The sequence below is a fragment of the Propithecus coquereli genome, unplaced genomic scaffold (genome assembly GCF_000956105.1).
Source record: "Propithecus coquereli isolate 6110/MARCELLA unplaced genomic scaffold, Pcoq_1.0 Scaffold210, whole genome shotgun sequence".
In the NCBI taxonomy this organism is placed as follows: domain Eukaryota; kingdom Metazoa; phylum Chordata; class Mammalia; order Primates; family Indriidae; genus Propithecus; species Propithecus coquereli.
In genome coordinates this window covers 4,418,550-4,446,278 of record NW_012146079.1, presented here as the reverse complement: position 1 = coordinate 4,446,278, position 27,729 = coordinate 4,418,550, and the positions used below count along the sequence as shown (strand labels likewise).

Below are 27,729 nucleotides of genomic sequence, written 5' to 3'. Positions count from 1 at the left end.
TGCATAGGCAAGATAATAAACTGCATAGTTGTAATTAGTAATCAGTGAAATAGTGGATATAAAATTGGTTCGTGGTGTCGAAAGAGCTTATACTTGTTGTATTTATCAGGTAGTATGGTCTTTGTTGCCGTGGTACCCTCCCCAGCCTTTTGTAGACTTCTTTTCCTTCTTAACGCTCTGTTGCCACCATTGCCCCCACCCACCGCCACCCACCAGTCTGGACTGAATACATATTCTTACAGAGCTCTGTTCTCAGTCATCAAGGTAAGGTTTTAGGTGACAGATGTAGCATCAAATATCTCTCCAAGAATTATTCCTTTAAAAAAAAAAGGCAAAACTCCTACAAATTGAAATAAATATAATAGTGGAATATTGCATCCTAAAAGGCTCTTTTATTGGTTGAATGGTGGGGGAGGGAGTAGGCTCTTTTAGAAAATACCACAGGGTGGGGAGGGGGTGGCCAAGGGATCCACATGATGAGGAATCACCTGCCCAGAAGGTGGGAATAGGGGAGGGAGTATGAAGCACGTGCTAAGTTAGCCTTTGGAACCACCAAGGAGGGAGCATGTGAAAGGCACATTAGAAAAATGGTGCAAGTAGAACCTTCCACATGAGGAATGAAAACTTAGTCATCGAGTGAAAGGACTTAGAGGGCCTCTGGGTTGTAACGTAGTACATAGATAAATTGGAAATTGCTTTATTAGAGGATCAAAAAAAGTGCTTCCATATTTTTTTGCTTTCACCATTGGGACGATTTGTATTTTCCAAAGATGCCCACAACAGTATCTCCCATTCCACATGCCAGTGCTGGGGGATCTTCACGTGGAGGCGTGGGTTGGTCCCTAGGCCAGGGTTGGAAGCTTGGGCAGGGGAGGATGAGTCCCTTTCCTCACGGTGGGTGTGGCAGCAGATTGCTCTGTGCAGGCCTCCCCACGGTAGTGGGAGTGGCTTTTTCGCAAGGCTATCTAGGCAGTGACTGCAGGTGTCAGGGAGCTTGTTCTGCTGGTCGGTGTTCAGGGTCACGGGGGCATGACCTGCTGGCCCGTGCTCAAAACCAGAGGGCGTGGCCTGCCCATCAGCCTGCTGAGCTAGCGTCCACGGGAGCATGGATCTGCATGTGGTACACGGGGCCAGGGGCCTTGCTCCTCCTGTCAGCGTGCAGGATCTCAGGGGCATGGCCTGCTGGTTGGTTGGCACGCGAGTCTGTAGGAGGTGGACCTCTGCTCAGCGCCTGGATCCGCAGGAACATGGGCCTTAGCGTAGCAGCCGGGGGCCTCGGCACAGGCTGGGGGCTCCCTCCCCTGGTCCGGGTGCAGGGCCGCGGGGGCCGAGCTACTGGATTACTGGGGTTCTGTTTGCACACAGATCCTTCCAGGACTGCTACTACGGGAGTCCTCAAGCTCTGCTCCAGTTCCCTGGTGGGGGTGGGGGACACCTGCCTCCCAGTCACGGGCCTGTGTGCTCGTCTGCCCTCCCTTCTCCCTCCCTTGCCCAGCAGGGAGTGACCTGGGGGCAGCTTCAGCGGAGCCAATCCCTGTGTAGACCAGGAGCTGTGGACATGAGAGCTCAGAGTGGCGTCAGCTGCGGCAACCCGGGAACGGAGCCCAGTGGGTCTCTGCTGAGCCTGCTCTTCAGTGCAGCTCTGCCACGCAGCCTCCAGCAGCCCCCGTCAGCACGGAGGCGTGGGTGGTGGCGGTGGGCGGGGGCTCTCCACAGCTCCAGTCACAGTGGCCACGTGGGCAGCGTGGTGCCCTCGGGCTCTTTCCTTTATCCTTCCCCAGGCAGGGGTCTCCCCCAGGTGTCTTCCAGTCCTGGCAAGTGGGACTCCCTGCGCCATCTCCTTTACTCCAAGTGTTTCCCGTAGGCTCTCTGATGATCTACAGTGATCTCTCCAAGAGGGACCGTGCCTAGGTGAGCACCCACTTGCAGTTTTCGATCCTCTCCCACAGAGCAGTGTGGCAGGCTGCTTCCAGTGCCCCGTCTCAGCCCCTTCCTCGCCGGCGTTTCCTCTTACACCCACTGCGCCCTCTCACGTTCAGGTTTCCTTGTTTGTCTCAGCAATGTCTTTTTACAGTTTTAAGTTAGGATGCACAAAGTCTGCATGTTACATTTGGTTGTTATATCTCTTAAGTCTCTTTTAATCTAGAGTATTCTCCTCCCCCCCACTATCTTTTTCTTTTCATGCCATTAGCTTGTTGGAGATGCTGGGTCAGGGTCCTATAGAATTGCCCATATCCTGGATTCAGCTGACTGCTTTTACTTGTTGCTCTATTACTTGTTCTTCCTATGAAATGAGATTTAACTTTATGGACTTGATTAGATTCAGTTTCAGTTTGTGGGGTTTTGTTTTGTTTGGCAAGAATGGTTTTCAAGTGATAAATAATTCCTACTTGTATCAGATGGCACTTAATGTCTGGTTGTCCCACTTTAGTGATGCTAAGATTGATCAGTGGATTCAGATGGTAACAACCTAACCCATCCACTATAAAAACTGTGCATCATCCTTTCGTCTAATGGTTTCATCAAGTGGTACTTTTCTCTGGATCAATTATTTCTTCAGGAGTTGCAAAATGATGATTTTTCTAATTCTATCATCATTTCACATTTATCAGCTAAAATTCTTACAACTGGAGCTACTTGGTGACTCTGAAATACAATGTAAACAGGCAAGTTAAGCTCTCCTTTTAGGTTCAGTAATATATTTTGCATCAGTTTTTAAAAAATAGTTTTCTTACTCTGTGCTGCTATACCAAAGTACCATAGATTGGATAATTTATAAAGAATAGAAATTTATTTTCTCATAGTTCTGGAGGCTGGAAAGTCCAAGATCAAGGCACCAGTAGGTTCTGTTGTATGGTGAGGGCTGCTTTCTGCTTCAAAGATAGCACCTCGTTGCTGTCTCCTCCGGAAGGGAGAAGTGCTCTGTCCTCACGTGCAGAAGGCAGAGGGCAAATGAGCTGAATGCCATCTGAAGCCTCTTTTAAAAGGACCTTAATCCCATTCACAGTGGGAAGAGCCCTTATGACGGAATCACCCTTAAAGGCCCCACCTTTTAACACACCACATTAGCCATTAAGTTTCAACACCCCAGTTTTGGAGGGGACACATTCAAAATTCAAACCATAGCAATAGTCCTGAACTATCCTGCCCTGCAAATGCTACCTATGAAGAAGCAACGCGACTGGAATTGCATCATGTAGAGAAACCTCAGCGAGACCAACAGGGATCCTGCCGCCAGGTGTTCCTCCCCCATGTCCTGTTGACTTGAGACATTCTAGTGCCCTGACTCAGCCTCCTGGTGAAACATGGCAGCAAGATCTTGGTCTGAGTTAAAGCTAGTGTGTGTGCTTCCTTCTTTTCTCTGCTTATTTAAACTCGTTTCTTCCTATATCCTTAGTCACCACAGAAACACCAAAGGCGATCTTTCCATTCTAGGCCCGGCATCCTGGAGCATGTGATTGCTAGCACTGTACCTACAAAAAGCAAATTTATAACACCCAAACAAGTAGAAGGCCTTGTTGAATGATTTTGTTATTATATAGTTTGCTTATATGTTTCTATTTCTGAATCTTGGAAACAGCTCTGATTCCGTCAGACCCTGTCATGTCCCCAGGTCCTGTTGATTCAGCTGTGTAACCTTTTTTTACCAAGTCCTTTTTCTGTTCTCGTTGGCACCATCCTTGCTCAAGTCTGTTTTGCCTCTAGGGTCTCCTTTCAATTTTCTTTGTTTCCTATTCTGATGAAATATTCTCAGCACCTTTAGCAGTGCCTCACTGCCAACAGTGGGAAGTCCCAACTTCTCGCTTTGCATTTATGCCTCTGCACAGCCCGGCCTCCAGTGCGCCTGCTCTCCTCCTCCCCGCCCTGCCGGCCAGGCCAGCGTGCTCACTGGCCCTTCATCCCGCCTCCCAGAGCGTCCCATCCCTCACGTGCTTGTCCCAGATCCCGCACCTCCCCCACTCTCAAGTAGCTCGAGCTCTGCTGCTCCCCTGATCACTGTGCCCCAAACTGCTTCTAGGGCATCCGTTATCCGTGCCACGGTCCTCTCCATATCATGATGTAATTCACCTCATTTCTGCAACTTCATGCTGTCCGGGGGCAAGGACTCGTTTTGGACATCTCCAGATCCCTTAAACGACTGGGCCCAGAACCCGGCGTCCCATAGGTGCACCTTCCCTCACCTTCTCACTCAAACTCCTGCTTCAGTCCTTGTAGCACGCGGCCACATCTGACCCCTCCTGCAGGGCGGGCTCTCAGCCTGGACTTGGTTTTTCACAGTCCTGTGATTACAGACTACTTTTAGGCTCTCTTCTCTCCTTGTCATGTCACACGCAGTAAAGTTGGTGAAAGCCTGCACCCCTGGTGGAGAGCTTCTCCCAGCAGGAATGAGTGTCGTGGTTTTCCTTGGGGTGCTGTTCCAGCAAGTAACCAGGACGATCACTCCATGTCAGCTGGGAGGCCTCCAGAGACACACCGGGCTCACAGCCGGCGCCCCGCCAGGGCTGCGAGACTGCTCTGTAAATATTTATGTGGAAGTCCCCTCACAGACACCTCCTCCCCATCTTCTCCTTATTCCACGCTTCTTTGTTTTTTAATATCTTTGACTGACCGGGGCAGGTACCTGTCACGGCGTAATTATGTACTTTCTCTGCCTCCACACAACTGAAGATTTTCTTTCCTTCTGCTTACATGACAGACATCCACTTAGTGGAGTGATTATTAGTATAAAATTACTTTTTGGCCTTTAAATTTAATTATACCACATTCATAGCAATAAAATAAAATCCCGAATCCAGGTGTGCTTTTCAAGGAAAGCGTCCAGGGCAATTACCTTCTGATAATGGCGTCCTGCATTTAAGCCTTTTGTCTGGGGTCTTAAAATCTTTTCTGCAAAAGTAGATAATGATGTTCATTTTGTAAGGGGTGAGAGGTGAAGTGATTGACCTCTTGGCATACTCAAGAGATGGAGAAAACCCCGGGACCCAGGTGTCTCCTTTGTTTTTCCCCTTTGCCCCTCCCTTTTCAGCTCTTTATGAGAAGCATGGCCAACCTTCTATTGATTTAAATACTTTCCTCCCAGCTACTGCTCTCCCCCTTTTTGAAAGCGTGAATGAAGTTTCTATATCACATTTCGTGGGGGAAGAGTTGAGCTTCAGGGAGAGGGATGGTTTGCAGATATGTGCACGTTCGTCAGAGAACATCCTTGTCTCTCCTGGTAAATCTACCTCATCTCTGTGACATAGTGGAGCTTAACCGGGCGTTCCATGGGTTAATAAACGAAAAGCAGTTAGAACAGTGCCTGGCACATGGCAAACCCTGCGTAAGTGATGGCTCCTAGGACTATCTTGTTCACCCCTGTGGGCAGGCGCCTTCATCTCTGCTGAAGCAGCCTTCCCCTGTGCAACCAACCATTAGTCACCTCTCTGTCTTCGTAACTCCTGTATCATTTTCTCAGTTCAATTCAACAGACTTGAACTGAACATCTAGCTTTATAATAAGGTACACCTGATTAGCGCATAACTAATGCTCCATCCTGAAATATTGTTTTAACTCCTATATAAATGTTTATCTTAGGTCTAGTGGGATTATTGGGCCTGAGAGAAAAGCTCATATAAACTCTATGTGTATATACTTGAGGGTTTGTTTTTGTTTTTGTTTTTGAGACAGAGTCTCACTCTGTCCCTGCGGTTAGAGTGCCATGGTGTCATCATAGCTCACTGCAACCTCAGACTCTAGGCTCAAGCGATCCTCCTGTCTCAGCCTCCCGAGTAGCTGGGAGTACAGGTGCACGCGACCACGCCTGGCTAATTTTTTCTATTTTTAGTAGAGACGGGGTGCTAAGGCTGGTCTCAAACTCCCAAGCTCGGCCGGTGCAGTGGCTCACGCCTGTAATCCTAGCACTCTGGGAGGCTGAGGCGGGCGGATTGTTTGAGCTCAGGAGTTCGAAACCAGCCTGAGCAAGAGCAAGACCCCGTCTCTACTAAAAATAGAAAGAAATTAATCGGACAACTAAAAATATATAGAAAAAATTAGCCGGGCATGGTGGCGCATGCCTGTAGTCCCAGTTACTCTGGAGGCTGAGGCAGGAGGATTGCTTGAGCCCAGGAGTTTGAGGTTGCTGTGTGCTAGGCTGACGCCACGGCACTCACTCTAGCCAGGGCAAAAGAGTGAGACTCTGTCTCAAAAAAAAAAAAAAAAAACTCCCAAGCTCAAGCAATCCTTCCACCTCGGCCTCCCAGAGTGCTAGAATTACAGGCGTGAGCCACCTTGCCAGGCTGTGAATGTATATACAGTTTATATGGGGGCCGGGGAGTGTATTTCCCTCAGCCCCAGATACAATCCTGCATATACAGCAAGAGCTTAGTGTTCTCTAAGAATGGTGAAAGAAGAGGGGGTTGCAGAAGAGGCCAAACTGCACACATTTTGTTGACTCCACTATAGTAAATTTTGTTGAATTGAACTGAAGTAATATATAGCTCTTCATGGGGTCTGAGGCATAGTCCTAAGTCCTCTTTCTTTGGTCCACTCCAGTACCCTATTCTATTCTGTTATATGTGAAAGGGATCAAGTATACATTGAGTTCCTCCTACATTCAGGACATCACAGAGAACAGACAGGATGCCCGAATAAAAAGCATTATACCCAGCACTTTGGGAGGCCAAGGTGTGAAGATTGCTTTAGCCCAGGGGCCTGAGACCAGCCTGGGCAACATAGCGAGACCCTGTCTCCACAAAAAAATTTTAAAAATTAGCTGGGCATGGTGGTGCATACCTGTAGTCCTAGCTACTCAGGAGGCTGAGGTGGGAGGATCTCTTGAGCCCAGGAATTGGAGGTTACAGTGAGCTGTGATTTTGCCATTGCACTCTAGGCTGGGTGACAGAGCAAGACCCTGTCTCAAAAAGTATTATAATCCAGTGAGATGATCAAATAAATATACAAGTGCATATAAGAAAGGTGGACCATGATGAACTCTACAACTGAGATTCAATCAAAGGACTTTTCAGTTAAAAGGGGGAAATGGTAGTGTCTAGTTAGAGGTTTGTGAAAACTTTCATTTAGTCAACAAATATACATTGAGAGGTAATCTTCTGTGCACTGTGCTAGTGCTGGACCTTCATGGATAGTTTGAGCACCTGGTCTCCCTACTCCTCCCAAATGTAAATGCAGAGGTCCAAACTTTGGTTTCTCTTCTCTAGTGTTTATTAGAGAAGCATTCCAGTCCTGTCATTTTTTTCCCCTAATGCAAAAGGCATTCTGGGGAGCTGGAGACTAGTAATGTGTTAATTCCCCTCAGTATTGCCTCCTCCCGGATCTCAAAGCTAATTTCCTTTCGGTAGCTCATTAACAGTCACAGCCAGTGTTTGTACCCGTTTCGTAGTCTCTCGATGGAATGCTGACGGCAAGGTGAGCACTGCTGACACTATTTGCCGTTTGGTTTCTTCTAGGATCTTTTTCCCAGGAAGCCATCCCGTCAGAGGTGTGCAAGTAATGAAAGTTGGCAAACTGCAGTTACATCAAGGCATGTTTCCCCAAGCCATGAAGAATCTGAGACTGGTGAGTGTGCCAAGATCTCATGTAGGTCTGCCTGGTGTACCTTTTTCTGGCTGCTGGGCCCCTTGTTTGTGACTTTTTTTTAACAACTCTACACTTGTGTGTACACACACACATGTGTGCCCAGTGTGTGCTGGTAAATGTTTAACAACCACTCTGGGGAAAAAGAAAACATCTTAGTTGTGACATTTGCTGATTTTTGTGGTGTGAACATACCCACCCTGGTTTGAAACTACCAATGTAAAAATTAACTTTTTTGCAAAAATCATGATAATTTTAATAATCACTCTTGCAAGCCGGTGCAAACTGGCCTTAGAACACCAGTGTCCCTGTGCCCCGTCCACAGCAAACAGCTTGCCCTTCTCTTGCCTCCCACTCGTCGCCCACAGCACACAGTCCACGTTCCTTGCATGGCAGGCGAGGCCCGTGACCTCTGTCTGCAGCGCCCTCCGCAGCCTCCCTCTCTGCACAGCCAGGGACTGCTGTGCTGCTCACCACTGCCCACGGTTACCCCGAACTGCTCACGCCCAGGTCTTACAAAGCTATTTCCTCTGCCTTGTGCACCCTCCCCATCACCACCCCCTGGGCCTGGCAGAACTCTGAGGCCCGGCTTATTATTTATTTTCTCCACGCACCCTACATCTCTTTGCTCACCCTGCCAGTGGAGCACTTCCCACACTGTAGCAGGAGAACCTGACAACCCCCGCCCAGGAGACTGTGAGGTCTTCGTGGTTGTCTTTGTAACAGATCGGTGCCATGCAAAGTAGCTGGAACTTAGCAAATGTTCACTGTTGTGGGAGGGGTGGTCAGTTAATACAATCCTAGCAGTAAGTGTCAAGAAACTAAATGGGAGAACCAGGTTAGTATTGGAATACCTTGCCCTCTCAGGGGGTCTCCTCTGCCCAGAGGGGCCCACGGCTCTCTGCTCTCCTGGCCTTCCCGCCCCAGCAGAATTCCCTCTCACTCGGTTCGTGGCCCCACAAAAGGAGCGCGGACATGCTCATTTGGCCCAGGCGCTGGTGGGTCGCATGGAGACCTGGTGTATGGGGTCTCACAGGAAGCCCTTGATACCGTAGCGGGGTCTCTGGGCCACAGGGCCCTTGTCTGCGGGAGAGTCGTGGTGAGAGGACTGGGGCCTCGCACGGGGGTTGCTCAGGGAGTATCCACAGGCTGGCTGACCCCATAACATGGGCCACCCACATTTAGACAACAGAAATGACAAATGCGTAAGGGATTCTTAAGATTCTAAGATTACCTAATGCCAATGTTTGTTGAATGCTAGCCATGCTGCCTTTTCCTGTTCTCTAACTGAAATCAGTGAACGGTCAACAGGAAGAACACGAGGATTTCTTGAAGTCACTCTGCTCTTCTTGTTCTTTTTACCTTGTCTGACATCTTTACCCAGACTGCCAATACCTGGCAGTCTCTTACTGTCTCAGGGACAACTTTGCTTTTCTGGTCTGGCAAGGACTTGTCAGCCAGTCACATCAGCGAGGCAGAACATACTTATTGGGGTCTACTCTGCCAATGTTTTGACAGAAAAATAATGTAGAGGAAATTTCCTAAATATGTGATGTACCCAATCCCAGGTCACCGGCAAGTCAGTGTTTCTTAAGTGATCAAATTAATTCTTTTCAGTTATATGGGCCTAGAAACTATTAATACTGCTCATACATGCAAATTCCTACTTGGTCCTCATGGCAGATGAAAGGACAGCCGTACTAGGTCACTGGGATAAGCATTTTCATTCCTATTTGAAGAATGAAGAAGTTAAGGCTTGGGGACATGCAAGAGCTCATCTAAAGGCTCACCGAGGCAGAGCCAGGTGTAGTTTGTTCAGTTTAATTTAACACGTGTTGATGAAATGCTTCTGTTCCTTTGAGTGAGACTCAGTATTGTCCTTAGAATCTAGTGGAGGAGACAAGACATGCGAACAAGTCATTAAATCCAGGCTAGAATCCAAGGCTCTGTTCTTTTCCTCTAGATTGGCCCAGTTACATAGATGAGGCTCTCTAGGAAGACTTGGTGCGTAGAAATCCCTTCAGATCTAGCGAACTCCTGATGCCAGCTCAGAGGAAAATGTGGGAGAGAAATTGGAGAAGACTTAGATGCCTCTGTTCTTCACGTGAGGCTTTAGTCATTGCATTGCCTGCAGAATTCTTAAAGGAGATGTCTCATACCTCAGCTGCAAGGACAGCCTGAACAAACCCAGACCAACATCTAGGTGTGGGTTCACAGGATAAGGTGGCCCGGGCTAATGGTGCTGGCCACCACCAGCCCTTCTGGTGACCCTCTCACTGCCCTTTTACACCCTCGTGCCCAGTTCTACTCTCTGTTGTCCCCATGGCCTTCCTGTGAGTTGCCTAACATCTTCCCCTAGTAACCATCTTAGCATCTCCCGCTCTTGGTACCTAAGAGAAGCCCAAGCATGGACCCAGATGGCTGCCAAATGAAAGATACTCTGGGAGCAGCCTCAGAATGTCTGCCCTGAGACCTCGGGTTAAATTGTGGTCTTACCCCCAACTTCCTCTTTGACTCTAGAGAAGTCACTGAGTCTCTTGCCAAGTTCTGATTATCAACCAAGGAGCAAATGTGCACCCCAGCAGTGCAGTGTAGTAAAAAGAGTGCTCAAATTTAGAGTCAGTAGGTTCAGGTTTCAGTCCTACCATTTACTAGTTGTGTGATTTGAAGCAGGTCATTTAATCTGTCTGACTATAATTTTAGCTTAAAAATAAGGCTAATACCTATCCCAGAGAGTTGTTTTGAGAAGTGAGGCAATGTACGAGAGTGTGCTTGTAACCTCAAGCATTTCGAGACTATTAAAGATTATTATAGGAACACTTGTTCTGATCACTCTCCCACTAGCTGGTCCCTTTAGTACTTGTGTTTATAGTCTGGGGTTGAACAGTTGTTATATGACTGCTCCCCAGCAGTTCACATTGGTGGGTTTTATTTCCCCAAGGTGAGTGGGAATTCTTCAAGGGACCCTGACTTAGGTACCTTTGGTATCTTCTGGTGCCACCCAACACAGACACACATGCCCCAAACACAGCAAGTTGTAGTAAATACATGAATGAATGGATTTTTTTTTTAATGGACGGAAGACTTTAAAAGCCGTACCCTTGCCCTGTTCTTTTAGCTGCATGTGGCTAATGGACCAGATCATCTCACAGCCTTTGCGGAGCATTTGCTAGCAGAGGGATGGCCTGAACATGTCCATCTCTCTGATACCTCCTGTGACCTGTGAGTCTAGAAGCAGGTCAGCTTCTTCCTGCAAAAAGTCTCTTTTCTAGGACTCAGGTAACCCAGAGAGGGGAAGGGGAAAGGGAGGCTATATTCTTTGCCTTTTGAAACCGATGCTCTCTTTAAATGGGCACCCCTGGATATCCTTTCTTGTCTTAGAAACCCTGGAAATAATGGACCGAAATAGCTTCAATAAAGTTTTCAAAGACTGGGTTTGGAACAGAAATCAGAGAAGCTTTAGAAACAGAAATCTGTTACAGATTCAATTAGGCCCCGGCCTCCTCCAGGAAAGGAATCCACTTAGCCCCGCTCTGATTTGGTTTGGGCTTCCATCTCCACTGCACTCAGCTGAAATGCTTGTGGTTGCTGCCACAGGATGCTCCTAGGGTCCCTTCACAGTGCTTCCCTCCTGCTCTCTCTTGTGTCTAATCTACTTTTATTTCTTTCCATTTATTTCTTGGAAGGATTTCTTTTTGCCACTAATTTGACTTCTTGGACCTCAAGGACAGCCCATCTGGTCTGTCTTGTCAATGAGCCTTTTTTGTTTTTTGTTTTTTTCTGTGACCTCTGCGTGCTGCTGGCTCCTTCGGCCTGGCCCCAGCATAGCTGCTTTGTTAGTAGTGCTTTGTTAGCAGATGTCAGGTTGTAAAAGTCAGACTTCTTTCCTTTCAATAACCATTTTTTATCCAGATGTAAAATTCTTATACTACACTTTGTTTCTTCCCTTCTCATTTCATTTTGTTGAAGCATTTTACACTTTGAGGATCTTTTTAGCTGTTTCTGGCTCTAAACAGGGAGTGCAGGCCACAAGTCCCAGACATTGCTCTTTTTATGGCTGCACAGTTATCAGCTACTCCAGCACATCCAGGGAGAGCCCAAAGCATGACGACACTGGTCTCTGTCTACTCTAGCCTGCACCCTGATTTCCAGCCCTCCACAATGGCTGATTTAGAGCATGCAGTTCTATTGTTCCTATTTCTTAGTCTGCTACAGTGATGCTTAAACTCTTCGGTCATGTTCTTATTTAGGAATCTGATGAGAATCACTGACTCACCAGAGAAAAATGTACATACACACAACATTTTGTACATTTGGTGGTGAACATGTAACATCACCCTTCAACAGGTGGGGGGGAGGGAGGGAGAGAGGGAGAACAAGAAGGCATGCAGAAATGATGTGCCATAATTGTCCCTAATACATTCGAAGAGTTGTTTGAAGAACCCGGCTCTGATATTTATGAATAGCAAATAGAGAATAGTAGTTTCAGGAGTGTGGTTTTGAACCAAAAAATGGAAAAGATAAGGAAGAAAACAATGGGCAAAATGCAAACATAGTGATTAAAACATGCTAAAGAAAATAAGCAGACATTTACCTACCAGGAAGTATAAGCCCAGTAGTAACACGGAGCCACGTTGGAAACGTGGACTTGTACCTCCACCTGGCAGTAATAAAGTGTCATCCCCTCATTCTCTTGCTGGAGTGATGTCAGAGAAATCCAGCTAGAACGGAAGGTTTAAATGAAATTCAGAGTCTCATAACCAAATACTCAAAATGTCCAGGTTTCAACTGAAAATCACTCATCATGCCAAGAACCAGGAATATCTCAATCTTAATGAAAAACAGCAATAAGTAGATGCCAACTCTACTAGTTGGGATATTAGAATTATCGGACAAAGATTTTAAAGCAGCCATCACAAGAATGCTTCAACAATCAATACTAATGCCATAAAAATAAATGAAAAAGATAGAAAATCTTAGTAAAGAAATAGAAGATATAAAGAAACAGCAAATAGAAATTTAAGAACTGATAAACACAAGACACAGAATGGATTTCAACAACATTATGGAGGGAACAGAGGAATGAATTGGTAAACTCGAAGACAGAACAATAGAAACTACCCAGTCTGAAAAACATAGAAAAAGACTGAAGAAAAAGTAAAATTGAATAGGGCCTCAAGGGCCACCAGTAGATCAATAACAAAAGATCTGACATTGGAGTCCTAGAAGGAGAAGAGGATGAGGGCTGTGTGGAAAAAGTACTTGAAGAAATAATGGTGGAAGCATCCAAATTGGAAAGGAATAAGTCAAATTTTATCTCTGTTTATAGATGACATGATCTTATATGTAGAAAACACTAAAGATTCTGTAAAAAAAAAAAAAAAAAAAGAAACCAAAACAACCTGTTAGAACTAATACATGAATTCAGCAAAGTAGCAGGATACAAAATCAATATGTAAAAATCAGTTGTGAACAATGAACAATCCAAAAAGGAAATTAAGAAAATGAGTCAATTTACAATAGCATCAAATAGGATAAAATACTTAGGAATTAAATTAGCCAAAGAGTTGAAAGATTTGTGCAGTGAAAACTATAAAACGTGGCTGAAAGAAAATAAAGATGACATGAACAGAATGACATCCTGTGTTCATGAGTTCGAAAACTTAATATTGTTAGATGTCAGTATTACAAAAAACACTCTACAGATTCAGTGCAATCTCTATCAAAATCCCATGACATTTTGTGAGGCAGAAATAGAAAAATCCATCTTATAATTCATATGGGACTCAAGGGACCTTGAATAGCCAAAAACAATCTTGAACAACAAATTTGGAGGACTCACAGTTCTTGATTTTAAAATTTACTACAAAGCTACAATAATCAAAACAGTGTGATACTAGCATAAAGATGGACATATAGCTTAAAGGACTAAAATGGAGAGTCAAGAACTAAACCCTCACTTATGTGGTCAAATGATTTTTGACAAGGATGCTAAGACTACTCAACGGAAAAAGGACTCTTCAACAAATGGTGTTGGGGAAACTGGATAGCCACATGCAAAAGAGTAAAGTTGGACCCTTACCTAATGCTGTATATGGAAAGTAACTCAAAATGGATCAAAGACTCAAACATAAGCTAAAGCTACAAAGCTCTTAGAAGAAAACATAAGGGAAAAGCTTCATGATGTTAGATTTAGTAATATTCCTTAGATATAATACCAAAGGCACAGACAGAAAAAATAGACAAATTGGACGTCATCAAAATTAAACACTTTGGTGCCTCAAAGGACACTATCAATAGAGTGATAAAAGCAACCCAGAGAATGGGGTATATACATACAATGGAATATTATTGAACCTTTTTTAAGGAATGAAGTTCCAACATATGCTACACGTAGATGAACCTTGAAGGTATTATGTGAAATGAAACAACCCAGACAGATGGACAAATATATATGATTCCACTTATATGAGGTACCTAGAATAGACAAACATGAAGAGACAGAAAGTAGAATGGTGGTTACCAGGATCTGGAGGGAGTAGGGGAATGGGAAGTTGTTTAGTGGGTACATAGTTGCAGCGTGGGGTGATGCAAAAGTTCTGGATATGGATAGCAGTAATGGTTGCACAACATTGTATAAGTACAGTGTGAATATACTTAATGCCACTGAACTGTACACTTAAAAATGGTTAAAATGGTAAATTTATAATATGTATATTTTAGCACAATAAAATATTTTTTTAAAAAGAAATAATGTTGAAAAACTTCCCAAATTTGGCAAAAGACATAAACCTGCAGATTCAAGAAGCTAAGTGAACCGCAAACAGGATAAACCCAAAAACTTCCATGCAGAGACTCTGGATCATACTCAAACTTCTGAAAGCTATTTACAAAAATAATTTCCTAAAAGCAGCAAGGGGAAGACAATTTGAATGACAGTGATTTTCTCATCAGAAACCATGGAGGCCAGATGAAAGCACATTTTTTTTTAAGTACTGAAAGAAAAGAACTGTTAACCCAAAAACTATATTCAGCAAAAATATCCTTCAGGAATGAAGGGGAAATCAAGACATTTTCAGATGAATGAAAACTAAAAGAACTTGTCACCAGCAGACATGCTCTAAAAGAATGGCTAAAAGAAGTTCTCTAAACAAAAAGAAAATTATAAAAGAAGGAATCGTGGAGCATCAGCAAGGAAGAAAGAACGCAGTCAGCAAAAATATGAGCAAGTAAAATAGACTTTCCTCCACCTCGTAAGTTTTCTATATAGGTTGATAATTGAAGCAAAAATTATAACACTGTCTGATATGGTTCTAAATGTATGTAGTGGAAATATTTAGGACAATTAAGTTCCAAATGAGGGAGAGTGAAAGACTTAAGATTTCTACCCTTGACTTAAACTGGTAAAATGACGACGCTAATAGAGCGTGATAAGTTATGTATATATAATGTAAGACCTAGAGCAATCACTGAAAAAGCTATATAAAGGTATATACTCAAAAACATTATCGGATGGAATTCTAAAAAATATTCAGGTAACCCACAGGAATGCAGGAAAAAGAAAAGAGATAAACAGAGCAAACAGAAAACAAAATATAAAATGACAGACTTAAACCCAAATATAGTAATTATTACATTTTAAATTATGTAAGTTGTCTATGTCAAAAAATATAAATTGTCTAAATACACTAATTAAAAGACAGAGATTGGTAGAACAGATTTTTAAAAAATGACCCAAGTATATACCATCTATAAGAAACTCTCTTTAAATATAGTGACATAGGCAGGTTGGGAAAGTAAAAGGATGGAAAAAGATGTATTATGAAAACACAATCAAAAGAAAGCTGGAGTGTCTATAATAATACCGGATATAGTAGACTTTAGGGCCAAGAAAATTTCGCTAGAGGGATACTATATAATGAAAAAAGGGTCAATCTGCCAAAAAGACATAGTAATACACCAGAAACACAGTTGCAGAATATGGAAAACAAAAACTGTGATAGAACTGAAAAGAAAAACAAATAAATCCACAAGTGTGGCTAGGAACATCAAAACCCCTTTGTTAAGAGTTGATAGAACAACTAGAAAATCAGCAAGGATATATTTAATGAAATAATTACATAATACCATCAACCAGCAGGATCTATCGACATTTAGAAAACACTCCACCTGACAACAGCAGAATGCACTTTTTTTTTAAGTAACCACAGAAATACCAAGATAGAACATATTTGGGGTCATAAAATAAATGTAAAATGATTCAAGTCATACAAAGTAAATTCTCTCACCACAGTGGAATTAGCAATATCTGGAAACAAAGCCAAATCCATACCTGCTAGCTTTGTAGGCACGTTGTATGACATGTGGGACTTGGGCTGCGCTTAGGATTTATCTCGTCCCGTCTCCTCGTTCAGTCGAAGAAACTGACGCTCAGGGAGCAGACTCGGCTTCTTCAGGGTCTCCCAGGTGCTCAATAAATATTCATTGGATTGCTCGATTAATTCAACATAGTGGCATAACAACAGCTCTTTCTCTGGAGTGGTTACTACCACTGAAGGCACAGACCTGCGCTCACCACGTCTGTAACCCCTCCTGAGGTTCCCCGGCCGCCCTGGTCCCTCCCCGCTTGGGTGCCCTAGTACCTTGCGTCTCTGTGCAACACTACGCTGTTCTGCTGTAGTGATCCAGTGGTTCCATTTTGTCTCCCTGACTGTGCCAGAGCTCTGCCCAGGGCAAGGGCCGAGTCTTACGCAGCACAGCTGCTTGAGCGAATGACCGGATAGATGTTTCTCTATGGAAAATCTGCCTCCCAGGAGGACAAATTCCTCTAGCAGAATCTGCCCTCGGAGAGTTATTCAGAGTGTAGAGTGGAGTGGCTTCCACGGTGCTGCGGAGTTCAGATGGGTCATCACAGTCTTTGGGATTTTCTGCTGCCCGTTGCAAAGGGCTTTTGTGGCTCTGGAGCTGCTTAATGTGTTGGTAGTTCTTGCTTCTTACACTTTCTACTTTGAAGATGGCCCTCCCACCCCACCCCCCACACTCTTTCATTCCGAGGTGGGCAGAATGAAAAAACCTGCGTGCATTTTTTCCCTGTCATCATCTGATTCCAGAGGTTCTTATCATGGGTGCATTTCTTTTCCCTCTGATTTTACGTCCATATTTAAATCATGCTTGGGGAAGTCATTTGCTGGATTCCTCAGGCTTATGGTAGAAACTCTATGAGATCCTTGATAAGCTTAATATATTTCTATTAAAAATTAATATGAAAGCTATATTTCCAACTTTAAGTCATAACTTGATTGAATTCATTTTATTTAATATATGGCCACAATTCTAAAATTACTTAAAAAAAAAAAAAAGGATGTGATGAGATTAAAATCCGTTCCGGGGACCCTTTCTTTATTCCTGAGTAAACCATGTGCCTGTCGTGTGGCCGACAATCTATGCCACCATTTCTTTTGTGACATTTACTGTCTGTAAGTGGGTGAGGCAAGCACCCCCCTTGGAGGCTTCAAATGAGTCCTCTGTGAAAGATTATGTGCAGGCTCTTCTTAAATGCTGCCATTAAAAAAAAAATGTAATGGAAAGAGATAAGCTTTTCGCAACACAAGCTGGCTCCAATTTTATATTTCCTTAATCTGTTTTATACGCTACCGTAGGAAATTAAACGGAATTGTCCTTTCTGACAGGCGCACGTGTGGCAGTCAGGAGGGGCCGAGAGAAGGGAGGTGGAGCTACTGGAAACATTTTTCTGGTTTGTCAAAGATTTATTGTAACTTTATTTTTTTGGATAGGGTGAGCGGAAACGCTCCTCATCTTCCCACTGGGCTGAATGGCTGTGCCTAGGGCCACACAGGACTCTCTTCTTACCTTACTGGGAACTCTTTGCCCCAGCTCTCCCATAGGCTAGGTGACGTCCAAGACAAGGACCAGATGTCCTCCATCACTAGGTCTGAGTCGCAGCTTCCTGCCCACGCAACACGTCACGTCATCCATACAGGCACTCCTGCACACACAAGAGTCACTGACATACTTTGCACATTACCGACCCTGCTTCTTTCTTCTTCTTTTCTCTTCTACATCGGCCCATCACTCAAAGAGCATTAAAATGTGTACATGTTAATCAGATCTATAGTTAGTTTTACTTTATAGACAAATAATATTTTTTTTTTTCTTTTCAGTCTCTTCATATTGGTCCTCTACCCCCACCTAGACCCATTTCTTCTAGGCTGCTGGCCACCCTTGTGGATCGGGTCCTCTAATCTTAGTGTCTCAAACCTTACACATATGCCCAGGGCTTGCCCCGGCCCCACCCTTACTTCCGGTGCTACATTCACCACCAAATAAGGGAACACAGAACATGACCAGCAGCATTTGACTAGGAAGACACCCGTGGCCCCTCGGGGTGTCTTCAGAAGCCATGTCCAGGAGACCCTCAGGTTCTCTCCTTGGTCACTACAGACTGTTTATATGGGGAGACTGCACATTGCCGTCGTGGAAGGGACACTGGGCTGAGTCCTGAGAGTTGGGTGATCTCCCCTGTCCGCCTCTCAGGCCAGGCAACCTCGGAAAGTAGTTCCTTCCGTGACATGAGAGTGTGGGACTGGATGATCCTGTGGCCCTTCCACAGGAAGCAGGCCGGGACGTGTGGGCATGAGGCCTGGGGAAGGCCAGGCAGCGCCCCGCTCCTGGCTGTGACTGCAATTGCAGGATGGCTGTGGGGTGAAGCCTCATGCTGACACCTGGGCACTAGCCCCGCTGTAGGACATCAGGGCTGCCCCTTCAGTGAACAGGAATACGCTGGATCGGGGGCAACTGACTTCGGCCTTTGAGGAGCAGACCTTATTCCTAAAGCCGCAAAGGGGGAGAAAGTGAAACTTACAATGGGAACTGGAAGAAAAGCAGGAGGAAGAAAACTGGAGCCTGTACTCTGTTTGAAAACGTGAACGTCAACCTTACATTGCCAGGTGAGAAGAAGATAGCTTTGTCATTTAGCCTCGGAGTCAAATCATGAAGAGGCACAGATGATTCTCCAGGCGAGGAACCTGGAAAAATGTAACCAGGAGGACAAAAGGACGCTGGTCCGGGAGTGCCAAGCAAAAAGCCAGGCCCTCGCCAGCAGAGGGCGTCCGCGAGGGCGGGGAAGGAGTGAGGCGGGCGCGTTAAGCGGGGCCCTTTTCAGCGGGGAGGCTTCGGTCCGTCTCTGCGGAGAGCTTTCCAGCCCTGCTTCTGGGCCATTCATCTTCCTTTGCCAGATCACAAGCACATCTGGCCGTCTGTGGAGTGAAAGGGAAGAAGAACATCTAAGAGTGCTTTCAAGTCCGAGAACTGCCCACGAAGGCTCCCTCTGACCCGAGCGGCCTCCTCTCTCCACAGCCGTGCTGTCCCGCGGGCTCCGCCTCGGACCTTGAGACGTCCAGAACGGCGGAGGACCCAGGGCAGTTCGGAGAAAAGAGGATAGAACATGAGGCATGTGCACCCCGAATGTTTTTAATCTTCTGCCCCGAGGAATCTCAGAGCTCGGCCGTCTGCAAGGTGAGGGCTGCTCCCGACACCTCCCGGCCGATCCCAGACAAGCCCTCGCCTCGGATGCGCTTGCGCGTGCTGCGACCCACGCGTTAGGAAGAAATGTGGCCCCACCGTCCGCGTTTCGGCCCCAGCCACTTCCTGGGCTTTGCAGCTCGGGGGTCCCGGGGCGGGCTCTGAGAGCAGAGCTGTCTTCCAGGCTGAGGGGCCAGGGTCTGAGGTGCTGCGCCTTCTCCCCCTGTCTTCTCTCTTCCTCTCTCGGCAGCTAAATCTAGACTCTGCCTGTTTTCCTTCCAGCCTAAAGGGAACGTTTTTAAAGAGGCAAAAAGGAAGGCAGGAACAGAGGCTGAAAGCATCCATCAACCTGAATGCTTTGTTTCTCTGGGCTTCAATTTTTCTCCTCTGCAAAAACAGGGGCTCTCACTGTGTGAATGTGGTGGGAATGAAGGGGTCTCACTATGTGGCCACGAAGGTGTTCTCCTGCTCTAAAATCTCTATGGCTTTAAGAATTCCACCCCTCGGAATTTATCTTAAGCAAATATGCAGCAAAGGCACAAAGAAACCATGCTGGAAGATCTGCATCATATTATGATAAACAATTGGAATTGATCTGAATTTCCAAGAATAGTTTAGTAAATAATGGTCTATAAACATGATAGAATTCATTATATACAGCCATTAAAATGGCAATTATGCCAGCTATAAATTAACATTAATAATGAATAGTTGCAGTTATTTGTTGAGAGTTTACTGTATCAGTCATTTTCAACCCTGAGGGCGCGCTGGAATCTCCTGGACCTCGCCCTCACTCCCGGTGCTCACGCGTAGGTTCTCCGCGCCGGTGTCTCTTTTGAAGCTCCGTGGCTGATACAACGTGCGGCCCAGGCTGAGAGCCCTGGTACTGCTGCCAGGTACTTCACTAGGTGCCTAAGAGCCACCAGAGTCACATTTTTCAAGTCTCCTGGATATGTTTACATCAAATACAACGGTGTCCTCCCTTCTCCTCAACCCACCCCACCTCCCATTTGGGCAGGGTAAGATGTGCCTTGTACTGCTAAATTAGAGACTGTTTATTTCTAATTTATTTATTGCACAGATATTTTTGAGGGTATTCTGGTTATTCATTGCAAACAAACAATCCATAACAAACAATCCCAAAATTTAATGGAGTAAAGCAAAATTATGCCCCTAGATCCTGTGGGTGAGGAATTCAAACATAGCACAATAGGAATAGCTTTCTTCTTTTCTACTTTTCCACACTGTCTCGTGTTTTGTCTGGGAAGATAAATCCTGCTCTCTCTGGCTGGGTGCTGGAATCATCTGGAGGCTTCTTTATGTACATGTCTGGTGCCTTGGCTAGGGTGACTTGAAAGATGAACTCAGCTAAGACTTTCAACCAGAGCACCTATGCGCGGCCTCTCTCCATGCGGCTTGGGCTTCCTTTCAGCATGGATGCTCACGGATCCAGAAGCAAACATACTAGTGAACAAGGCAGAGGCCTTTTTGGCCTAGCCTTGGAAGTCGATGTCTTTACTTCTGCTGCACTCCATTATTGAAGTAGTCACAAGCCCACCCAGATTTCAGAAATATTTTGAAAATAGAATTGACAAGATTTAGTAACAGACTGAATGTGGGGAGTGAAGGAGAGGATCGTGAAAATGCTGATGCTCTAATGTCATGTGATACAGAAAGAGTACAAGAATACATGTGTATAATAATTACAGTGCATATAGATGAGAACTTCATGTAGCATGCAGCAAAGAAAAAGGATTTTAAGGTGGTAGCAGCATGGTATTTCATCTTTCGTGTGACTTAATCATTTTAGTAACTCTTCTTAAACCTCTACCCACCAAACCTAGCAATCCCTGAAGGATCACTGTTGGTCACTGGACCCCAGTCTGACTCAGATAGTGAGTCTGCTTTCCAGACCCCACATTCAGAAATCACCCTCCTTGCTTTGTATTCTGGCTTAGAGAGGCACAGTTCCGTGAGCCTGTTAGAGACGGCTCACCCTGTGAACCTGCGGGTTTGCCAGGCCCCTCGCATCATGGGGAGAAAATGGGGAATAGGCAGGGTCCACCTATTTTGAGGTCTAATCTGTCTTCTGTTCTTCCTCTTTAGGCTTTTGATATTATGCGAGTGACACATGGCAGAGAACACAGCCTGATTGAAGATCTGATTCTACTCTTAGAAGAATGTGACGCCAATATAAGAGCATCCTAAGGGAACCCACTCAGAGGGAAAGATGGCTCATACCTTTGTTGAATGCCTTATTGAGGTCACACACTCTATGCTTTGTTTGATGTGTGAACCTCTCCTATTGGAAATGCTGTTCTGTGTTTATGTAGGTAAATAAGGGCAGACATATGGTTTGCAGACCACAAGAATCGTTAGTTGTAGAGAAGCACGATTATAATAAATTCAAAAAATGTGGTTGAAAATGCCATCTGGTAATTGTTTTCTTTGCTTATACATTGGTGATTTTATTGTTTAAGATCTCAACATTCAAGATAGAAAATTCTATTAAAAGCATGACAGAATAAATTATAACTTTCTCTTTGATATATGTAGGAATAATTGGATAAAAATCACTATTTTCACATTTGCTTCCAAGCAAATGTTAATGTCCATTTTGGCAAGAAGCAGAATTTTGAGATGTTATCTTTACTCTTTTTGATAAATGTATCCATTAGTTACTTCCAAATACATCTCCAACACAAGAAGTTTTATCCTAAATCTTAGAAAATGGTCATTTTGGGTGATTAGAAAAGGATAGAAAATCTTAATGCCAAAAAAATGTTTTTCAAATGTCTCACAGCGCTTTGTGTAAATCTTCCTCATAAGCACGTTATAACTCTTTGTGTATGCCATCTTTTTTTTTTTCCTTGAATTTTTTTTCTGTAATTTCCCAAATCTGTGACTTGGTGTTTGAGTGTGATATGCGTAGCACAGAGCTCCATTATCCTGCACTGAGCAGGGCTCTGGCATCCCAGCTCAAATCAGACTGGCTTGCTTTTCTCTCTCCTCTGTTTGTTCCCCAATTCTTCGGCCTGCCTTTCTGCTTTCCCCATGGAAGGGAAGAAATTGTAGCCATCAGTGCAATTCACGATAGTAATCCTTAAACTTTTTTGGTGTTATAGAACATTTAGTCACTTCGATGAATCTATAAACCATCTTTCCAGAAAAGCATATACAGTTTTCCCTTCATATCCATGGGGGGATTAGTTCCAGGACCACCTGGATACCAAAATCCACAGGTGCTCAAAGTCCCTGATACAAAATGGTGCAGTATTTGCATATAACCTACACACATCCCAATGTATACTTTAAGTCATTTCTGTATTACTTATAATACAGAATACATGTAATACATGTAATGCTATATAAATAGTTATTTGTTGTTTAGGTAATAATGACAAAAAAGAGTCTGTACTTGTTCAGTTCAGACACAATTTGTTTTTGAATATTTTCGATCCACGATTAGTGAAATCCATGGATGCCGAACCTGCAGATGTGGAGGCCGCCGTACCTGTGAACGATTTGCTTTAGGATCAGGGACTCTCTGATGGATTCCCTGGGGTCCTTCATCAGATGAAAAATAGACCTACCACCTTTCAAAAACATTATATTGGGAATTATATTGGTTCCTCATTTTAAATTCATTAGGGAAAAAAAAAAGCTATAGCAGAAGGTAGAGGTAATAACTTCCATGCCAAACTAGCAGATTTCACCGAAAGAACCCCATGTTTGCCAATTTTCTGAATGAAATTTATCAGTCAGTGATGATCCTGGATTAAGAGATTTGCCTTCACGCCTCCTCGAGAAAGCATGATAGGCTTTGAAATCCCTCTCAGCCAGCTCCCAGTTTCTAAGAGCAACAGGCCCTGCTTGCATCAACTTTTCACAGAAGGCAAACATTTAAGCAAAGGCAAACATTTGCCAAGCAACTTCACAGCAAAATAATTTTGGAGAAAAGGGATGGAGAGCATAATTTAAAATTCGTGTTGCCAGCGGCTGACGATTTATTGCCACCCCAGCCTCCACGACTGCTGTTTCATTAATCCGTAGTCATTGTAGCGCAGGCTTTTTGCACATCAGTGGCTTGACGTTATTAGTTGCTCTTCTGGGATAAAAACACATTTAAACTGAAAACGAACACGCTGGGCATAATTTATAGCCACGCCACGTGAACGCCAGGACTGCGGGGAGGGAGGCTGCCTGGGAAGTCGGCTGTCCATGGATGCTCAGGGTGCGCTTCCTCCAGGCAGGCGACAGAGCCGGGCGGGCAGCGAGGCCCTCGGCCAGCCGTCCCTGCAGGCATGAGAGAGAAACCCCGCACGTGGGGCCCACCCTGAGCTAGGTCTCAGTTGGGAATGGATCCTCCGCTCACGCAGAGCAGCCCGCTGGGATTCCGCAGGGAGGAGATTCTGGGCTCGGTCTGTGAGCACCACGTAGTCCTCCGGACGGCAGTCGCGGGTGGAGGCTTCTGGAAGACACGGCAGCCCTCCTTTCCCGGGGGTCTGGAAGAAACGAGACCGGCTGAGGGGAGGACCAGAAGCGCCAGCCTTACACTGGGACGCTCCCGTAGCTTTTTGAGGTTTGCAGGCGTCAAAACGCTTTTGGCGCAAAGTCAACGTACTCAAAACCGATTCAAAACATTCAACACCAGTTCTCAGCACCATCCTCGTCCTTCCACTCTCCAGCGCAGAAACTAAGCCATTTTCGACTCCCGTCCGCTCCCGGCCCCTCTGCAGGCCCCGGCGCCTCAGCCCTCGCCCGCCGCAGAGCCCTCCTCGCTGATCTCCCGTCGCCGCTCCGCCGTCAGAGCTGCCCGAGTAGCCCCCAAACGCCCGTTTCGTCCTTGCCCGGAACTCCTCTGCTCAAACGCTTGCGGGGCTCCCCGCGGCCGCTGCAAGTCCGGGCTCAGACCGGCGTTCGCGGCCGCGCTCCCCGCGCGAGCCTGCCTCTGCCCGGACCGGCGCCCAGCCCGGCCTCCCGGGCTCTGCCCCCTCCTTGCGAGTCCCTCACTTTGCTCACGCGCACCAGTTCCCTCTTCTCTGACTACCCGAATCTTGCCCGTTCTCGAAGGTCCGAACCCTTTCCGTTTCTCCTTTCTTAAATTCAAATGTGTTACACAGTCCATAACCAGTCAGTGCTCTCTTTCATGCTCAGACTGTACCAGCTTTGCCTGCTGGAATATTCAAGTTGGCTCCTTTGTCCGATGTGTTCCTATCATTTTTTGAAACTCATTTTTACTCTGGGGCACAGCAGACGTTCCAGGCCCACTTTACGCTTTCCCGCTCTAGACGTGGAACCAGCCGTTTCTCCAAGGAGCCCTGGTTTCTTTGAGTGAGGAGCGCTATTTAGAAACCTTGGCCTGGGCACTGCGCTAGCGTATTGCTGCCAACGAGTCATCCCTTCGTAGGCCCTTTTAACATAATGAGTTCACGTCGGTACCACCAGTTAAAATCCAACATCCGGGGTGGTTCTTCATCTTCCTCCTTCCGTGTCTGTGCTTCCCTCATACGTACAAAATAGTTTTAAATTACTACACTGCGACTACTACCAACAGCAAACCTACTAAGTAAAATTTAAGATTCCTTTCCAGCCTTTTTTTTCTTAGACAAAAAGGTTGTGTAATCGGAATACTGCGCTTAGAAGTTTCTTGACAGCTGCGTGTGGTGGCGCGTGCCTGCAGTCCAGCTACTCCAGAGGCTGAGGCAGGAGGATCGCTTGAGGCTGCAGTGAGCCGAGATTGTACCACCGCACCCCGGTGGGGTGACAGAGCGAGACTCTGTATCTAAAAAAACCAGTTACTTGAATTCTTTTCTGTATGATTGTGTATTCAATTTGATATCCAATTAGATTTGTTTCTATTTGAATTCCACGTTAGGGTTTTCCCATTATTATTGATTTATACTGGTATATAACTATCAATACAAATATATAATATATATTAATATATGTGATATTTTGCTATTATAAATAATGCCATAATGAGTAACCTTGGGCAAATGTTTTTTCACATTGCTGGAGATACATCTTCAGCGTAATTTCCTACAAGTGGAGCTGCTGAGTCAAAGGGTAAATGCACCTGTAATTTCACAGGGTACCGTCAAGTTCACCTCAGGCAGGCTTGTATAACGATGCCAGTTTCCCTACAGCCTTGCCAACAGAGTGGGGTGTCCAGCTTCTGAATATTTTGCTAAGCTGATAGGTGAGAAATGGTATCGCAATGTAGTTGTTTTTTTTTTTTTGAGACAGAGTCTCACTGTGTTGCCCAGGCTAGAGTGCCGTGGCGTCAGCCTAGCTCACAGCAACCTCAAACTCCTGGGCTCAAGCGATCCTCCTGCCTCAGCCTCCCGAGTAGCTGGGACTACAGGCACGTGCCACCATGCCCGGCTAATTTTTTCTGTATATTTTTAGCTGTCCAATTAATTTCTTTCTATTTTTGGTAGAGACGGGATCTCGCTCTTGCTCAGGCTGCTCTCGAACTCCTGAGCTCAAACAATCCGCCCACCTCGGCCTCCCAGAGAGCTAGGATTACAGGCGTTAGCCACCGCGCCCGGCCCTCAATGTAGTTTTAATTTGTATTTTTCTTATTAGTGAAGTTGAGTGTCTTTTAAAATATTTAAAATCCTTATGTCTTTTTGTTAACAATCTTTACATGTCTTTTGTCTATTTTTCTATCAAGCTTTTTGGTCTTTTCCCCCTTAATGTTTAGTTCTTTATATTATATATTAGGGAGATTTCTCCTTTATCTGTGATGTTTAATCTCCTAGTTTGTCATTTTTTTTTTTTTTGACTTTGCTTTAGGTTTTTGCCCCGAGTTCCTGTGGATGGCATTTTCAAAAAATTCCTTAAGAATTCTATTCCATGATAAACCAGACCCCAGTTGTAAAGTTGAGCACCTCCAACCTTCCTCATATGGTTCCTGATTCTTAAATATTCATGAGCTAAGAAGATATTTTAAAAGTTATTCTTCTACCCACTCTATGACTTTATTGTCCTCAGCCAGCACCTTGTTTGGTTAAGGTTTTTTACCTGATAGAGTGATTCACATTTTCATTCCTGAACTGTGTTCTTAGTGGTCTTGCCTTTTTGGTTTGCTTCAATTTTCCACTGAACTCGGTAATACAGTTACTAAGATGTATTTCAGAGAATCCCCTGGGTTCAGGGATGGTTCTCCTTAACCCCCTTGTATAGCAGCAATTCAACAGTGGGGTCCATCAACCCAATCAGAACAGTAATCTGCTTCTGAAGCTTGAAGAGCCCAAGTGGCCACTCTCAGCTGAGTGGCAGTTTCAGCTTCCATAATAATGGAGTCATCATATTCCCTGGAGGAAGCATTCCTCTCTTAGAAACGATGACATTTAAACCAGCAGATCCAAAGGTCACAGGGATAGGAAGCAAAAATTCTTCAAACATGTTATTATGTTTACTGTGATTGTGGGAGGCTACTCCGACCCCCCATCTGCTTAGTTCTTAGAACATGCATTTTGCCTCTAAGAGAAATAGCTTTTGTATATCAAGTTGATAATTCAAAGCATAAGGAAATCCTATAGAACTGCACTCTACCTGTTGGGATAGTCTCCCAGCTAACGACATACATGAATCCTATCATTTCACCATTCTATCAGGCCAGCTGCTTCTGGGTGAAGGGAAACCAGTATGACCAGTAAATTCCACAGGCTTGAGCCGCTGGCTGTACTTCTGCTGTGAAATTAGTCCCTTGCTCCAAAGCTGTGTTGTGAGGAATACCACAACTTCCTCTGGGTTTGTTTCACTTCTTGAATTTGCAGCTTCATGTCTTTCATCCATTCTAGAAATTTTTCAAAAATTAGCTCTTCAAATATTGCCTTGCCCCATTTTTCTATTCTCTCTTTCTGGATTTCATTAACTGGATTTTATACATTGTCATTTCAAGTTTCTTTCAAATTTTCATCTCTACCTCTCTAACCTTGATTCTGGTAGCTCTGTCTTCCACTTTACTAATGAGATTTTCATATGTTGAATTTACTTTTATTCTATCTACTGAGCCATTCAACTACATAATTTTTGTTTCTCAACATTCTATTTCATTTTTCATGAGGTCTTATGGTTTCATTCTTACATATAGTTGTGTACTTATTTTAAATTCTCTTTAATTTTCTTCTGTTATGAAAAATTTCAGGAGCGCCATAGTCTTCCTGCTTATTGTGTATGCTGTCTCTCTCTCACAGTGAATAGTTTCCTTGTGTGCTTTGTAATTTTGATTGTGAATTTATTTTTAGTGTGCTTGGTTTTATATACATGTATGTGAAATGTAGCATGGGTTGAGAAACTTTGTCAAGAGTAATTTTGTATTTCCTTCTATTATATAACCTTTGTCAGTAGACAAGTACAAATATGTATGAATTTTTCTGCTTGTTTATTCCTACAACACATGCTAGTATAATTTAAATGCAAAAATAAAAAATTTGTGGATTATGTATACTTTGTTTCTTCCACACCAAACTGTGAACACGAGCATGCTTTCTTACAGTCTTCATGAGGAAACAAAACAAAATATAATTTCACTATAATTAGCATCCTATAAATAATGGGAGTTTCAGAAAGAGAGAATAGAGAAATAAAGGAAAGGAAAGGAAA

General features: G+C 44.6%; 1 protein-coding gene across 1 annotated transcript in view; it reads left to right on the top strand.

The window, feature by feature from the left end:
* Positions 1-21,544, top strand: part of SMYD3 (SET and MYND domain containing 3) — a 583,727-nt gene extending 562,183 nt beyond the window's left edge. Inside the window, exons 11-12 of the mRNA XM_012644393.1 lie at positions 7,446-7,554; positions 21,220-21,544. Of these exons, the coding sequence (XP_012499847.1) occupies positions 7,446-7,554; positions 21,220-21,321 (211 nt within the window). The 3' untranslated portion in view covers positions 21,322-21,544. The remainder of the gene's footprint in view (positions 1-7,445; positions 7,555-21,219) is intronic.
* Positions 21,545-27,729: the final 6,185 nt, after the last annotated feature.